The sequence below is a fragment of the Hemicordylus capensis genome, chromosome 1 (genome assembly GCF_027244095.1).
Source record: "Hemicordylus capensis ecotype Gifberg chromosome 1, rHemCap1.1.pri, whole genome shotgun sequence".
Classification (NCBI taxonomy): Eukaryota; Metazoa; Chordata; class Lepidosauria; order Squamata; family Cordylidae; genus Hemicordylus; species Hemicordylus capensis.
In genome coordinates this window covers 444,956,310-444,973,146 of record NC_069657.1, presented here as the reverse complement: position 1 = coordinate 444,973,146, position 16,837 = coordinate 444,956,310, and the positions used below count along the sequence as shown (strand labels likewise).

General features: G+C 45.8%; 1 protein-coding gene across 6 annotated transcripts in view; it reads right to left on the bottom strand.

Annotated features, from left to right (window-relative positions):
• VRK2 (VRK serine/threonine kinase 2) overlaps positions 1-16,837 on the bottom strand; it is a 90,300-nt gene that overhangs the window by 48,452 nt on the left and 25,011 nt on the right. For all 6 annotated transcript variants that reach the window (XM_053246541.1, XM_053246524.1, XM_053246571.1 and 3 more), the window contains 2 exons: positions 15,039-15,144; positions 11,955-12,047 (listed from right to left, as the gene is read on the bottom strand). In XM_053246541.1, coding sequence (XP_053102516.1) covers positions 11,955-12,047; positions 15,039-15,144 — 199 coding nt within the window. The remainder of the gene's footprint in view (positions 1-11,954; positions 12,048-15,038; positions 15,145-16,837) is intronic.

The following is a 16,837-nucleotide window of genomic DNA, read 5'->3' as shown; positions in this document are numbered from 1 at the left end:
CAAAGGCAGACCAGGGCAGACATTGCTTAGCAATGGGGACAATTCATGCTTGCTAGCACAAGGCTCAAAGCCACCTAATGGCGCAGCAGGAAAGTAACTTGCCTAGGAGCAAGAGGTTGCTGGTTCGAATCCCCACTGGTATGTTTCCCGGACTATGGGAAACACCTATATCGGGCAGCAGCAATGTAGGAAGATGCTGAAAGGCATCATCTCAGACTGTGTGGGAGGAGGCAATGGTAAATCCCTCCTGTATTCTACCAAAGAAAACCACAGAGCTCTGTGGTTGCCAAGAGTCGACACTGACTCAATGGCACAACTTTACCTTTACCACAAGACTCCACCTCTTGGAGTTTTAAACCAGGGCGCCACAAAGCTCAGGCACCAGAAAGCCAGGCCCCTAGATATTTAACGGTGACACCTAAGCCCTCTTCAAATGTCATGAGCGTTGTGGGCGCTCACACTTACAAGGGCAAAAGCAGGAATTAAGTGCCACCGTCAGTCACCCCCACACACCCCAACATGTTTATGGGGAGGTACCATAAGCATGTTCTACATACATAAGATTGGTCTGCAAATATAAACCAATTGCAGTACAACCCATCTCCAGTAGCTACACAGAACAGCAGAGGGATCCACCTCCTCTCTTAACACACACACTTAACAATTGTTGCACGCTAAGAGGCTTATTGACGAGAGAATTGTTCCTTTGCCCCGACAGCTTGTTGAATGGCCCTGCTCCCAACAAGTAAATGGATGGGTAGAAGGTTGCCCTTCTAAGGTCAGAAGATTCCAATTGTCTCACAATTCCCTGCGCAGCATTTAGGAGGTCATCGCAAAAGAACATTGCTTCTATATTGTTCCTTTTGTCATCCCTCTACGAGTAAACAAATGACTTGCTTGTTTTATACCCATCCTTTAAAAATAAGAAGATGACACTTTTGTATTGGTGCTAATTCTGGTGACCCTTGCACCGTATGCATTTCCCCCCAACAGTAATACTTAGCATTTGCAAAGCACTTTTTATAGATTAGCTCAGCACGTCACAGACATCATAGAATGCTAGAGCTGGAGGGTGCCTCTGAGGTCATTTAGTCCAGCCCACCGCTCAGTGCAGGAAACAGCTACAGCATCCCTCACAGGGGGCTGCCCATCTTTTGTTTGAAAACCTCTAGGGAATGAGAACTACCAAACAGCTCTTACAGTTTGGAAATTCTTAAGAAAATAATTTGGTGGTAAAGTTACGTCACCGTGTAATCCAAAATATTTTCAAGGCAACTGAAAATTTCCAGCAAGAACAGATGGTAGAACTATGGCTGAATTCTGCTGGCATCCAGATTCCCTCCCCGGTAGCATCTCCGGACAGGGTTGAGAGAGGCTCCTGCCTAAAACCTTGGAGAAGTTGCTGCCAGTCTGGGTAGACAATACTGAGCTAGACGGACCAATGGTCTGACTTGGTAAGTAAAGTGTGCCGTCAAGTCAATTCCGACTTCTTGTGCCCACAGAGCCCAGTGGTTTTCTTTGGTAGAATACAGGAGGGGTTTACCATTGCCTCCTCCCACGCAGTGTGAGATTATATCTTCCTATACCACTGCTGCCCAATATAGATGTGGAAACATACCAGCGGGGATTCAAGCCGGCAACCTTCTGCTTGTTAGTCAGGCATTTCCCCACAGTGCCACTTAAGATGACTTGACTCGACAGAAGTAGAAGGCAGATATTTTCCTATGTACCTCCTTCCAGAAGGCCATAGGAATGCATGGAATTTCCAAATGGCCATTGGCCATTTGGAAATTCCATGCATCCCATGGCGATTTGGAAGGAATCAGGGCTTTTCAGTGGGCATTCCCTGTCATTCATTTTAGTGCATTCCTTAGAGCACCTGCACGCTTGCATACAGAAGGTCTGAGACTCAATCCCTGTCATCTCCAAGATAGGACTGAGAGAGAGGCTCCTGCCTGCAACCTTGGAGAAGTTGCTGCCAGTCTGTGTAGACAATACTAAGCTAGATGGACCCATGGTCTGACTGTGGACCCATGGTCTGAAGCTGTGGGCCACCTCCAGTCTCAAAAGGCAGGATGGCTTTGAGGACCAGTTGCAGGGGAGAAATGGCAGGAGAGAGGGCATGCCCTCAACTCCTGCTTGTGGCTTCCAGCAGCATCTGGTGGGCCACTGTGAGAAACAGGATGCTGGACTAGATGGGCCTTGGGCCTGATCCAGCAGGGCTGTTCTTATGTTCTTAAGGCAACTTCCAATGTTCCAAACTCCATAACACTGTGTTCACAACACTTAATTTTTTGTTTGTTTTTGTAAACCACCTAAAGACTTTGGAAGTGGGTGGTATAAAAATATATTAAATAAACAGCCAGGTTTTCATGTTGTACATCTGGAAACCCAACCCATGATTTGGATTCTAGATTACAGTTTGCACCAAATCATGGATTTGGTACAATGTCTGACTTGAGCCTAAAATCATATATATTGTGAAGTGAAGGAGATTTGAACTGTGAAGTTGACGACATTACAGTTATCCCTCGCCAACTGCGAGGGTTCAGTTCCAAGAAAACCTCACGGTTGGCAGATTCGTGGTAGATGAGCCGTTGAAATCAATGGCAAACAAAGGGTTAGGGCAAGAATACAAGGGGGAACTTTGGGGGTCTCAAAAATACTGAAAAATACAGTTAAAAAATCCCCCCAAATCACCAGGAGTGAGTCAGAGGAATGAAGGGCACCCCGGAAATGACCCCAACCCCCCCCCCCAAATTGCCAAAAAAATCTCACCAAGCCACGGAAACTCAGGTCACGTTTGGCAGGACCTGCCACAATTTGCCCGTCGCGGATGCTCGAGACCACAACTGGGAAAACCGCCACTGGCAAGAGATGACCGTATTTGAACCCACTTGACAAAAACGTTCCAATACCCCCACATTGTACTCTGGAGGAGAAATGACTCTAGGGAGTCAAAAATCTGAATATTTTAAAAGCCGTAACCTCATTCAATTGTATTTCAATCCAACCATTTTGTGAAATTTTCTGAACGTCCAAAAACACACAAAAATTTCCATTGCAGCCAAGTGTGAGATTACCAAGTAGTCACAAAGTGTAAATATGGCAACAAATGCAAAAGTGACCCTTCTTCAGACTTTAGGTTTTTTAAAAAAAGAATTTTTAAAAGTGGCTTGCATACCAAGCAACGCAACATGTACATTGTGTTCCACATCTGGAATACATCATGCGCAAGGAGCTCTGGTTTCTGGCTATACGGCCACAGGAGCAGGGCTCAAATAAAGAAGAAAGATATCCAAACATGTCTGGTGGTTTTGCACAATACTTACGGTGGTATCACCATTTGCCTTTCTGACACTTTAGCGATACAGGAAACCAAATTAAAACCTTATTTTAACAACAAGACATAGACAGATCCATCCTAATTATCCAGGTTTAACATTTCACGCACAGGAAAGTTAATGCTGAGAATATCAAGAGGGCAGCAGAAGGAGCACATCGAGAGGAAGCGATGAGGACAGGGCAGTCCAAAAGACTGCACAAGTACAAAGTGCAAAGTCTGCACAGTGCAAAAGACTAGCTGAATATGAGGGATATTTATGCACCACTGTTCAACAAAGCAGCTTACAAATACAAATAAAAATAAATAAATAAAATGTCTCCGTCAGCAAAGGGCTCACAATCTAAAAAGGAAACCTAAGATACACACCAGCGACAAGGGCTGGATAGGGCCGGTTGCTCTCCTCCTGTTAAATAAAGAGTATCACCAGTTTTTAAAAAGGTGCCTCTTTGTTAGCAGGCTGAGCAAACAGGCAGCTTTTAAAGTGGGATCTCTCATATTTAGCAGGGGGAGAGCAACTGCTCCTGTTCAGCCTCAGCGTTCCTCCAGGGGCTGTTGCTGGTGTGTCTCCCTGATGTTTCTTTTTCAACTGCGAGCCCTTTGGGGACAGCAAACTGTTAACAGAGAACCCGCACTCACTGAGTGTGGAGCTGGGGGCTTCTTTACTTTGCTAGATGAACTGAAAGGAATTGCAAAGGTTGCAAGCAAAGCCTGGGGTCCCGTTCCTTCCCAGCTTTGCAGGGATCGGCTGGGCCCTGCCCCCAGGAGTGCCAGCTGCATCCCAGGGAGGTCTCTAACTCGGAGTAGGAAAAGCCAGTCTCTGCCTAAAGAGAGTTGGTGACTCAGCAAAAGAGAGTGATTTTCTACTCCTGGCGGTAGCCAGAAGAAGCTGGGAGGTTAGACTGGTTAGTGTCTTTACTATCCTTCGGTTTGGTTGTGTGGTGGTGTTAACCTCTCTTTCCCCCTCACTCCCCTTCAATCCAGGCCCTTATCCTCTCGTTCAAAAAAACCCACCCTGTGTCTAGTTTGCCTACTTCTCAAACTCCCCACATGGTCTAGCTGCTCCGTGCATGTGCGTGTAAGGAAGGGGGCAGCCCCGGGGCTAGCCTTCGACCTTCTCAGGAGGGCTGTAGCAGGACCCACCTTGTATCTATTTCTGAAAGAGCTAGAAGGGTCATGATTCTTACTGAGGGAGAACGGGAGCAGCTGCCGGTGATTGGGAGGTCAGCAGGGATGTGCACAGAACCGGCAAGGGCCGGTCCGACAGCAGGGCATGTGTGTCTGCCGTTAAGGGCGTAGGGGTGGCAGCGTACCGCCCTGCCGCCCCGCTGCCCCCTTTACCGGAAGTATTCAACACACCTGCGCACATCGGGCGCACACATGTGCATGCCACGCTCACGCACCAGCATGCACGAGGATGGCGAATACTTCCGGTAAAGGGGGCAACGGGGCGGCAGGGAGGTACGCTGCTGCCCCGACGGACTTTTAGGAAACCGAGCACCGGTGGGGGAAACACCGGGGGGGAGGGGAGAGTGCATCCTCCCCCACCCCTAAAAGGCAGACTCACACACCCTGCCATCAAACCTTCGAACCAGCCAGTGTTCAAACCTATTTGGAGGCCCATAAAAGGGCCTCCGAACAGGTTCGTGCACATCCCTATATGTCAGTGTTTAGTTGATCTGAAGACAAAAGCCCAAGGGGACCAATCCCATCATAAAGTACCCCCATGTTAGTCAATGGGATCGAATGTTTGAGGACAGTGTTCCCTCTAAGGCATGCATGCGCATGTGCACACACTCACACATTTTTTTGATGTCCACTCAGTCAATTTTAGATCCTGCTTAGGTTGAATCGAGAAGGCCCCGCCCTGAAAGCATGTCCGTGCACACACTGCCTTGATACTGCTGCCCAGAACAAAACTCATTCTGTACACAGTTGGGGGGGAAATGAGAACTCACTGGGGGTGCAGTGAAGAGACAAACAAGTGGAGGGAGCTAAGGGGACTCCATGGAAAGGAGAGAGGGGAAGGAGGACTAGAGCAAAAAGAGGACAACATTTCTCCGCTTGCAGAATACTCCCTCAAGAGAGTCGTAGCCCCCCTTCTGCTTCCAAGGGGGAAAGGTGTCTAAAAGGTTTACACGCTCAGGCAACACATGCACACCAGAGCTAAACTGCAACATTTTGTTTATTATTTATTTTCCATGTGAATCACTTTGAGAACTTTTGCTGGAAAGCAGTATATAAATATTTGCAGCAGTCATATGGGATGTAGTTCATCCCTTGCGCGTTTCAGCAATGGAGCCGACATACAAGACACCTTGAGAGTTTTAGTGCTTTGTTAGCTCAGTAATAAATTTAGATCGGCAGTGTGTTAGCAGGCAGACTTAATTAGGCCACAGAACTCAATAGGAAGCTGCCATATACAGAGTCAGACCATCGGTCCATCCAGCTCAGTATTGTCTGCACAGACTGGCAGAGGCTTCTCCAAGGTTGCAGGCAAGGGTCTCTCTCAGCCCTGTCTGGGAGATGCTGCCAGGGAGGGAACTTGGAACCTTCTGCATGCAAGCAGGCAGATGCTCTTCCCAGAGTGGCTCCATGACAGTGTTATTAGTAGGAAAGTGGCACTCAACTGCAGCAGGTTCCAAACCATGATCTTTCCACAGCACTTCTTTTCTCAGGACCAAAACATCCCCATTGACTAGGATGTCCTTTACAGACAGGGAACCCAATCCAGCCAGCCCTTATATGTGCAGAAGCACCAACACGCACACAGAGCTCCCCCCACCAGCTGCCCAAAAGACCACCCAAAGGATTTCTACATCGCTGAGGATTTCTACATCGCACCACACACAAATAAGGCAGTTCCCTATGTTCTTCAGGGAAGAGAGCTGGTCTTGTGGTAGCAAGCATGACTTGTCCCCTTAAGCTAAGCAGGGTCTGCCCTGGTTGCATACGAAAGGGAGACTAAAAGTATTTGCACTGTAAGATATTCCCCTTAGGGGGATGGAGCCGCTCTGGGAAGAGCATCTAGGCTCCAAGTTCCCTCTCTGGCTTCTCCGAGATAGAGCTGAGAGAGATTCCTGCCTGCAACCTTGGAGGAGCTGCTGCCAGTCTGTGTAGACAATACTGAGTGAGATGGACCTATGGTCTGACTCACAGTATGGCAGCTCCCTATGTTCCTAATTTACAAACAGCTTAAGTGCCTTTTGTCTCAACTCAAAACATCTTAAGCCAAGGACTGCCTGCAAATGACTTTTCTGATGTCACCTTAAGCTTATTTATTACATCTTCATCCTCTGCTCTTCCTTCAGTTGAATAAATTGTTTAGTTTCTAGAACTGAAAGTTTCCAGGAAGGAAGCATAACCTGATCACAAGTCCACATATTAATGCAAAAGAAAATCTTTTACTTTTCAGTGTAAAGTGTTTTTCTTCTTCAGTGTAAAAAGATGTTACACTGTTGGTACTTAAGGCCACACAAAACAACTTGTATAAAGCAATGCAGGCTATATGTAGGTTGTTGTGAGGATAAACATAACCATGTACACTGCTCCTTGGAGGAAGGGTGGGCTATAAGTGTAAAAATAAAATAAATAAATATGGTGAGAGGAAGAGTCAAAGGTCAGTGGTAGAGCGCCAGCTTTGCCTGCAGCAGGTTCCAGGTTCAATATCTGGCATTTGCAGGTCGGGCTGGGAAAGAACCATCTGAAAACCTGGAGCGAGCCTCGGCCAGTGAGAGAAGGCAATCTTGGGTTAAATGGACCAGTAATCCGATGCTCTGTAAGGCACTTCATATGTTCAGAGGAACATAGGAACCTGCCATATACTGAATCAGACCATTGGTCTCTCTAGCTCAGTACTGTCTTCACAGACTGGCAGCGGCTTCTCCAAGGTTTTATGGTTGGCAAATTTCAAGCTTGGGACTGCTTGAAAGTAAAAGCTTTCTGGAAGAACTTCCTTTATGAAATCCATCAGTGTCAAACCATAACTCTTTTGGCCCAATTTATATTTTACTAGGTCATGTGAACAGTATCTTCGATAAGGCCCAGTTCAAGCTGGTTTGGAATTCATTAACAGCTGCTAAAAATATCTGTGGCTAAAAGAAGGCAAAGTCTGATGTAGCAGCACCATCCAGCACAGCTTAGAACACTGCAGAAATGGAGGAACTGATTGGATAGGAGCAATACCTTTCTCCATTTACCTCTGTATTTATGCTGCTTTCATTTTGAGTAAACCATATGAACCTGCCAGGGGACTCCGCTCATCATCTCAGGTCCTGCCAATAACAGAGATCCGGTTGGTGGGGACTAGAGACAGGGCCTTTTTGTTTGTGGCCCCTTGGCTTTGGTATGCCTGCCCCGAAGAGCTTCGCCATGCTCCCTCTCTCAGTGTTTTCAAAAAAACAACTTAAACACACATCTTTTTAAAGAGGCTTTTTAATGTTCCATCTTTGGCTATACAGGATCTGGTAGGTTCTTTAGTTTTTATTATTCTCAATTTTTAACTTTTTAAATAACTTAATTTGAAACTTAATTCTGATTGTGGTTTTAGCCTGGGCTTCTAACTTGTTTACTTAATTTGGTTTAATTTTATTAGTTTTATTTTACATTGTATCTGTTTTATTGTTGTGCGCTGCACCGAGCAGTAGTGTACTGGAGGGATGGAGTATAAATATTTTAAATAAACTATTTGATTGGTATTAAGCCAGGAGTTCTCAAACTTGGGTCCCCAGATGATGTTGGGACTTCAGCTCATTGGGGCTTGGAATTATGGGAGCTGAAGACCAACAACATCTAGGGACCCAAGTTTGAGAACCTGACTTAAGCTTTTAAAAAAGCGGCCCCAATTTGTGCACACCACAAGGCAACGTCCACCCACAGAAGAGTCTTATAGTACCTTCCCTGTCTATACACCTGCACAGGCAGAAAGTATAAATGAATGTTAGGTGCAATGGGAGATCTGAGTACCACTCCCAAATTCCCATGCAGCCTTCTCTCTGCCCAACATAAATGAATTGTGTGCAGAGCATATGGATCGAGTCCTACACATCTTAAGCAAAAAAGCCTTTCACTGTTTGGGGAGAAGGATGCAGTATTAGAGCAAGCTTCAGAGCAGGACTACAGGAGACTTTGCTTGAAAGGTCCTGAGAGAGGAGAGCTGGTCTTGTGGTAGCAAGCATGAATTGTCCCTTTTTCTAAGAGGGTCTGCCCTGGTTTGCATTTGAATGGGACACGTGTGAGCACTGTAAGATAAGGGATGGAGCCACTCTCTCGGTGGGGTCTCTCTCAGAGAGATGGAGTCTCTCTCAGCCCTATATTGGAGGTGCCAGGGAAGGGACTTGAAACCTTCTGCTTGCAAACATCCAAAGAGTTTTTGCATATTTGCAAGCAGAAGGTTTCAAGTTCCCTCCCTGGCAGCTCCAAGATAGGGCTGAGAGAAACTCCTGCCTTCAACCATGGAGAAGCCACTGCCAGTCTGGGTGGACCAAGGCTACTCAACTTTGGCCCTCCTACAGATGCTGGCCTACAATTCCCATAATCCCTGGCTATTGGCGGCTGAGTCTGGGGATTATGGGAGTTGTAGTCCCAAAACAGCTGGGCGGGGGCAAAGTTGAGCATGCCTGGTGTAGACAATACTGAGCTAGATGGACCAAAGGTCTGGCTTGGTAGAAGGCAGCTTCCTATGTTCCTAACTGGAACAGACGCAATTCACAGAAAAAGGAGACACGCTCAAGGCTGCGGGTCTCTGCGTGCCAGCCAGGGAGTAAGCCTCAAAAACACAGTGGGATGTCCTGGCTTCTGGGTAAACATACACACGCTTGCTTTGCACGTTCTGCTGCAATTAATGAGGCTTAGGTGCTCCTAGCATCTTCTGGCTGTGTCTGATAGGACTTCCCTTGCTACCTCACAGAAGCAAAAAAAATCAAGCCACCCTGAAGTAGCTTGGTCCTTTATCATTCTGCCATGTGATGGGGAAGATTTTGGCAGTGCAGGTACTAAGGCGCATGAAAGAATGCACGGTACAATAATGGTGTGTATCCACCGACACAGGAGTGTGGGTGGATGGCAGCTAGTGGGGTGTGTGTGTGTGCAGCTGCTGCTGTCCCTGTGCATTAATACACAGAAATTCCAGTACCCTTTGAGCATGAATGTCAACTCAGTCTTTTCGCCCGCACAAAGGTAGGAATTTCCTAAATGCCAGTTCTGTTGTGTTATAATTTCCCTAAGCTATCCTGGGCACAAGAATATTGATCTGGTTCAACTTGCTTTGCCAACACAGAGATGGACAATGCCTCCCACCACTACTAGAGTCCTCAATGCTACAGTGGGTGACCGGCCACAGCTCAGTCGCAAAGCATCTTTTTTGCATGAAGATCCCAGCTGCAGTCCCTGCCATCATTTCAAGTTACAAAGCAGGAAACAGGAGCATTGCTACTACGGAAAAAGCACAAAAGGTGGGCAGAGAGAGCTGAATCTCCAGTTAAGATGCCAGGCAGCTGGCAATAAGAGAACTCCCTACCTGAAACTGAGTGGAGCTGCTGACAGTCATAGCACACAGTACTGGCCACTGGTGGCGCAACTGCAAGGTGGCGCAGTGGTAAAACTGCCGCCCAGTAACCAGAAGGTTACAAGTTCGATCCTGACCAGGGGCTCAAGGTTGACTTAGCCTTCCATCCTTCCGAGGTCGGTAAAATGAGTACCCAGAATGTTGGGGGCAATATGCTAAAATCATTGTAAACCGCTTAGAGAGCTCCGGCTATAGAGCGGTATATAAATGTAAGTGCTATTGCTATTGCTGCTACTGGACCAGAACTCTATTCACACATTACAGTCAACACTCGTATGATGAGTGTACAGTGTACACAGGTATAGTTGTCGTTGACACATTGTGTTGAACACAGGTGCAGCACTACACTTCCAATCTGCATTTGAGGGGCCTGTGCTCAGGTTCATTTTTAAAATGAACACTGGCCCGGTCATCCACACAAACACATGTACAAGTGTATAGACACCTATACACTTGTTCAACAGAATGTCTGAACAGGGCAACCTGAGTCCAGCCACTGCGCATGCTGGACCTATTCAAACATTATGTTGTTCAAGTGCAAAGAAGTTTATACACTCATACGGGTTTTTGTGTGAATGACAGGACCTGCATTCATTTTAAACATGAAACTGGATACAGGGCCTGCAAATGCATGGTACAGATAGGAAGTCTATTGCTGCTCCTGTGTTCAACGTAACATGTCAGCCACTATACCTGTGTATACTCACTGCACAAGAGTTCTGCATAGTGTCTGAAGAGGGCTAGCATGAGTCAGCTTCACATGTTCGATAGGGCTGCAGAAGCCCAGCAGCCACTGCTGCTGCTTTTAGAACTGGTTCTGAAAACAGGCCTTCTCCCTGACCTCCATGCCGTTACAACTGTGATATGTATTTTCAAAGATCTCAAAACGGGAGAGATACCATATTTACCCAAATAGAAGATGTCTCTGGATCCAACATGACCCCCTTAAAAATATAGGTTATACTCTATTTTTGCCAGAAAGGAAGAAGACATCTAAAAAAGGACATTGTAGAACTGGAAAGGGTGCAGAAGAGGGCAACCAAGATGATCAGGGGAGCACCTTTCTTATGAAGCAAGACCACAATGCACAGGACTATTTAGTTTAGGAAAAAAGACAACTGCAGAGAGACATGATAGAGGTCTATAAAATCATGCATGGTGTGGAGAAAATGGATAGAGAGAAATTTTTCTCCCTCTCACATAACACTAGAACCAGGGCTCATCCCATGAAATTGATTGCCAGGAAATTTAGGACAAGCAAACGGAGGTACTTTTTCACACAACGTAATCGACTTGTGGAATTCTCTGCCACAAGATGTGGTGACAGCCAACAACCTGGATGGCTTTAAGAGGGGTTTGGATAACTTCCTGGAGGAGAGGTCTATCATCGGCTACTAGTTGGACGGCTATAGGCCACCTCCCAAAGGCAGGATACCTCTGAGTACCAGTTGCAGGGGAGTAACAGCAGGAGAGAGGGAATGCCCTCAACTCCTGCCTGTGGCTTCCAGCAGCATCTGGTGGGCCAGTGTGTGAAACAGGATGTTGGACTAGATGGGCTTCCTTGGGCCTGATCCAGCAGGGCTGTTCTTACTGCTCTAAATTTAAAAACAACTGCCTGATTTCTAACATCAAAAAACTTGGGGGGAATCTAGTCTTGGATTCGTATTCTCCCATTTAGAACCCCATGCATGCTCCAACAGCACACACATAATTTGGGGTTTCCCAACAATGCAAGATTACACAAAAAGGTTATGAGCAGGTGGAACAGTGAATGGGGTTGCCAGCCCTAACACGAAAAAGAATTTCCACACCCAATCACTCCACTAGGACAACAGCATCAAATGGTGCCATTTGAAGATCCCATCTCAGAGATTTCACCCACACAACCGGAGTACAGAAATCAGCCGCTTTCTTCTTCAAAAAATAAACGCAGCTTTAGGCCACCTTGGTTTCTACAGAGCCCTATGAATATTTTTCTTACCAACCGTGAACTAGAGCGACAGTATAAACGTAACAATAAAGTAGAAGAAAGAATGCTGTATTTACCTCATGTGGATTCCTGTAGCCCAAAAGTAAATTTGCTGCTTTAATGTCCCCGTGAACATATTCTTTTTTGTGTATATATTCCAAGACATCCAGCTAGTGGAAAAAAACACATTTTAAAAAGGAAACCAGAATTTGTATTTACATCATCATCACCTCTCTAACTATTCCTTGGAGGCTCAGCAAGTTTTAGTTGTTACACAGTAAGTTGCAGGGGAAAGGATAATTTCAAAGAAATGAAGCATTTTCTTGATTTGGGGTGAAGAGAGAGGTGGGACTTGAATGGCTGATTAAATAGGCCATAAACAGTAGTAATACTTAGCATCTGTAAAGCGTAAATGTAAATCAATTACATAAATTAGCTCTGCACTTCACATACATTATAGAGTCAGCGTGTTGAATCAGTGTTGGGAAGCACCTTACAGGTCTTCTAGTCCTGCTCAGTGCAGGAAGTGGCTACAACATCCCTGGCAGGTGCCTTGTTCAGCCTCTGCTTGGAAACTTCCAGCAAAAAAGGAGAGCCCACCCCATATCAACCCTGTACGTCATTGCATCAGTACAGTATTATCCCATTTAACAGGTTAAGTACCAGTGAGGTACAGAGGGAAGGCAGGTCTTGAGCTGGGACTCCTAGCATTCAGGCTTCAGAGAATTAACCTACTGCACCATTCACATTCCGTTCCATCCGTGAGGCCGGCAGACTGAATGCTGTGCTGCAATGGCGCCACCTAGGCTGCAGTCCCAGGCTGCCTGAGCATTCTGTCAGCTGACCCCCAAATGGCCAATCCCTGCCCATCAGACCCTATAAAACCCTAGCCTCAGTGCTTCCTCCTCAGCCTGAGCAGCTTGTCTTGAATGCAAAGGCACTCTTGTCTCCCTTTTCTTGATTACTGCCGTAAAGCTTGACCCCTGCCTGGCGTTTATGTTATTACTACATTTATATCTTGTTCTCCCTCTGAAGTGCCAGTCATACTTATGTTCATCCACACAACAACACTACTTATATGCCACTTTTCCACAAAAAGTTTCCAAAGTAAATATAGAAAAATAAAACATAGAAAAATAATATAGAAAACATAGAAAAATAATCAATACATAATATGGTTCCCTGTCTCAAAGGCCTCACAATCTAAAAAGAAACATAAGGCATACACCAACAGCAGCCAATGGAGGGATGCTGTGCTGGGGTTAGATAAGGGCCAGTTGCTCTCCCCCAATAAACTCAAGAGAATCACCACTTTGAACACTTTGCTCAGCTTCCAGGGGGTAGCTACCAGGTGAGATAGGTTAGGCTAAGAGATAAGTGACCTTCTCAGAGAGTTTTGTGACTGAATGGAGATTTGAACTTGAGTCTCCCCAGTCCTAGTCTAATGCTCTAACCACTACTGATTCTGGCCCTCCTGATCTTCTGCTTCTTTGGAATTCAGTTTGGGATCATGCACTTGCTCCTGTCGATGGCCAATTCTCTCCCAGAACCCCTTCGAAGTCTTAAGAGTGCCTGAGAATAGGGGTCTCAAGCCACCTACTGAGGTCATGGCCAAGGCGAGTTTTGAAACCAGGATCTTCCAAACTCACATTCTCAACCACCACATGGCATCAACTCCCCACCACCACCCCCATATCTAAAATTATTAATGGCACAGCTAGTAAACCAGAGGCAGATCTGAAACTCTATTAATGTCGTGAAATAGCTTATTCCTTTTCCTGTGTATACCCCCTGGAAAATCTTAGTTTGTGGGAAAGTGGTGTATACAAACATTCTTAACAATAAAATCAGTACAGAAAGCAAGTCATAAGAGCAGGAGCTTGCAAATGGGTCTGGAATTGGGCTGGGGGGATGGCAAGTCACTTTCAGAAAAAGGCCATGTGTTTCTAAACAGACAAGGACTGGAAAGCCAACAGACATTAAGAAAAGGCCAAAGGGCACGCCTCCAGAATGTCAGTCTGGAATTTAAAAAGACAACCTGCAGGACCGATCACTATATCGTATATGAGAGATATACTATATCGCAGTACAGGACAAGGAGCTGTCAGGGACTCTCTCAACTGGGACCCTGAAGAGTCCTTGGAAGGGAAGCCACAACTAGCTGCTCTCTCAGTCCAGGACCAGAGATCCCTCTGCTGTTCAGCCCCTGGGCAAGGCCCCTCCTGAGGAAGACTGGGTCATGGGGATCCCAGACCCAACCCTGCTGGGGAATCGCTAGCTGCAGGAGACGCTATGTTGGGAGTGGCCAAGGAAACAGAGGGGCCCTCTGGCTATTGCCGGTGAGCAGAAGGGGCCTGGACATAGAGCTCGGAAAGGGTAGAGCGGCACATTCCTAGCTGACAGCACGTCCGCCATGAGCTAGGAGGACCATTTCCCTCCCATGGCCCTTCTTGAGATCATAGTTCTTCTTGGTGCTTCGCTCTTGACTTGCAGCTTTCAGTCCGAAGCTTTCAAAACATTTAAGTCTTAAATGCAGTTTCAGCTCAGCCTTTTAGCTTTTTAACTTGATTAATTTCCTTACTGTTGTATACTCCATGTGATATAGATGCGTTTTTTATTTTAATGTAAACCACCCTGAGCCACTTCGGGAAAGGCAGTATATGAATGAATGACCGACCCCCAGGAGTGACCATTGAGCCTGGGTCCGGTGATAGCTGCGATGATGCCAACTCGCCCACTGATGATGGAAGAGTCTCCTCAAGAGGAGGCCGAACCAAGCACAGCTGTGGGGGGTGAGTCCGCGTGCTACCTAGGGGTGGGTGGAAAGTCCTCAATTCTTATTTAAACATCTCAGTCCTCAATTGCTGGTGCAATAGTCCTGTGCAACTGTGCTCCCCCAGCTGCTACATAGCTGCCTGCCATGGCTTGCTCCATATAGGTAGGGCTTAGAGAGGAACAATGGATATTCAGGAATATCCAGTCTGGTACAACCCTAGCCCCCAAGGCAATTTCATCTGGCTGATCATTTCTTTAAGAAGGCATGTTGAAATAGGTTGTTTCATTTCCCTTGAAAGGAAAGTGAAGTGTCAAGGAGAGTGGGATTGACTCCACGGGCACCAATCGCCTTCCAGCTTCCCATTGCCATGAGCACCAATACCTACCATTCGCGCCCCAATCTGCAGAACCGATTCCTTGTTAAGCTTTCCATTCCTTTTAAAGATGGTTTGCAGGTCCTCTCCTAATCTCTCCATCACCATAAATCTGTAACTATTAAAGCACACACACAAAGAACCAAGAAGAGGCATCAGTACCAGGCTTAAGCACTGGGTACCAGCACTTATTCAGCACTATCATTATTCAGCACTAACATCACTATTGACGCTTTTGAACTTTGGTGCTGGAGAAGACTTTTGAGGATACCATGGACAGCCAGGAAAACAAAGAAATGGATCCTAGAACAAATCAATCCAGGATTTTCACTCGAGGCACAAATGATCAGGCTCACACTATCATACTTTGGACATTCTGTGAAAACCCAGCTCTCTTGAGAAGTCCATAATGCTCGGGAAAGTTGAAGGAAAGAGAAGAAGAGGACGACCTGCAGCAAGGTGGATGGACTTGATTATAACAGCAATGAATGCACCACTGAGAGACCTTAAAGGCCAAGTTGAAGACAGATCATCCTGGAGAGAATCTATCTATGTGGTCGCTAAGAGTCAACACCAATTTGACAGCACTTAACCATCATCATCTGCAGCAGCAGCAGCAGCAATGACAAAATATGTATAGTACACATGGACACACTGGCTGACATCCTAACAGTGTGCTTTCACAAGACCATTGTGTAACCACCTGTCTGTGTGATTCTATATAGCCTTCTGTTGGATGGGAAGTACACTGAATTATTTTTGACTATGGTGGGTGCTGTAGGAGGGAGACCATGTAAGGGAGAATCCTGAGAACAGAGACTCTGTAGGGAAAAGAGGAAGAAGAGATCTTGGCAAGAGATTATGAAGAAGAGTTTGAGATAAGAAAATGGGCAAAGACTGTACTATTGAAAAGGAGAAGAGACTGGATTATCTACGATCTCAAGCATCATTCATTCAGCTAAAGCAGGGCAAACTCAGCCCTCTAGCTGTTGTTGATCTACAACTCCCATCATCCCAGCCACAATAAATTATGGCTAGGGATGATGGGAAATGTTGTTCAACAGCAGCCAGAGGGCCAATTTTGCACCAGGAGTCAGTACCAGGAGCCAGGGAGACCGGGGCCTAAGAACTGCTGAGAGGCTTGAGGATTTTGTGAATTAGAACATCTGTGAGTCTCCTGCATTTTTGTTTTGCTTGCTTCTACCCTTGTGAACAGCCTCCTTTCGATGAAATTGGTTTTCTGATTTAAATACATAATTGTATTATTTATTTAAAGATTTAATCTACCACCCAATCTACAGACTTAAGTGTACTAGGCAAGAACAGCATCCGAGATAATAATAATAATATATTTAAATTAAAGGGCAAAGGCCTAGCAGAAAAGAAATGTCTTCAATAAGGATTTAAAGGCTGAAAGGGAGTAGGCAGACCAAATCGGGTGGTGGGAGAGTTCCAGAGTACTAGGGCAAAAACAGAGAAATACTAGGGACGTCTCTAAGACCAGGAACCAAAGGAAGGGCAACCTGAGAAGATCTCACAGGGCGGGACAGGATTGGTGGCGAGAGGAGCTCCTGAAGGTCAACAGGCGCTAAGCCCCATTTTATGCGCAAGATGTGATTTATTTACTATTTAACATATTTTTATACCGCCCAAAACTTACATCACTGGGCAGTTTACAACAAAATAAAAACAGAAAGTAAAACATTAGTTAAAACAAGAACAAAAAGTTTAAAACATTACAACAATTTAAATTTTTTAAAACAATATTTTAAAACAGCATTAAAGCCATCAAAACAATATTAATTAAAAGA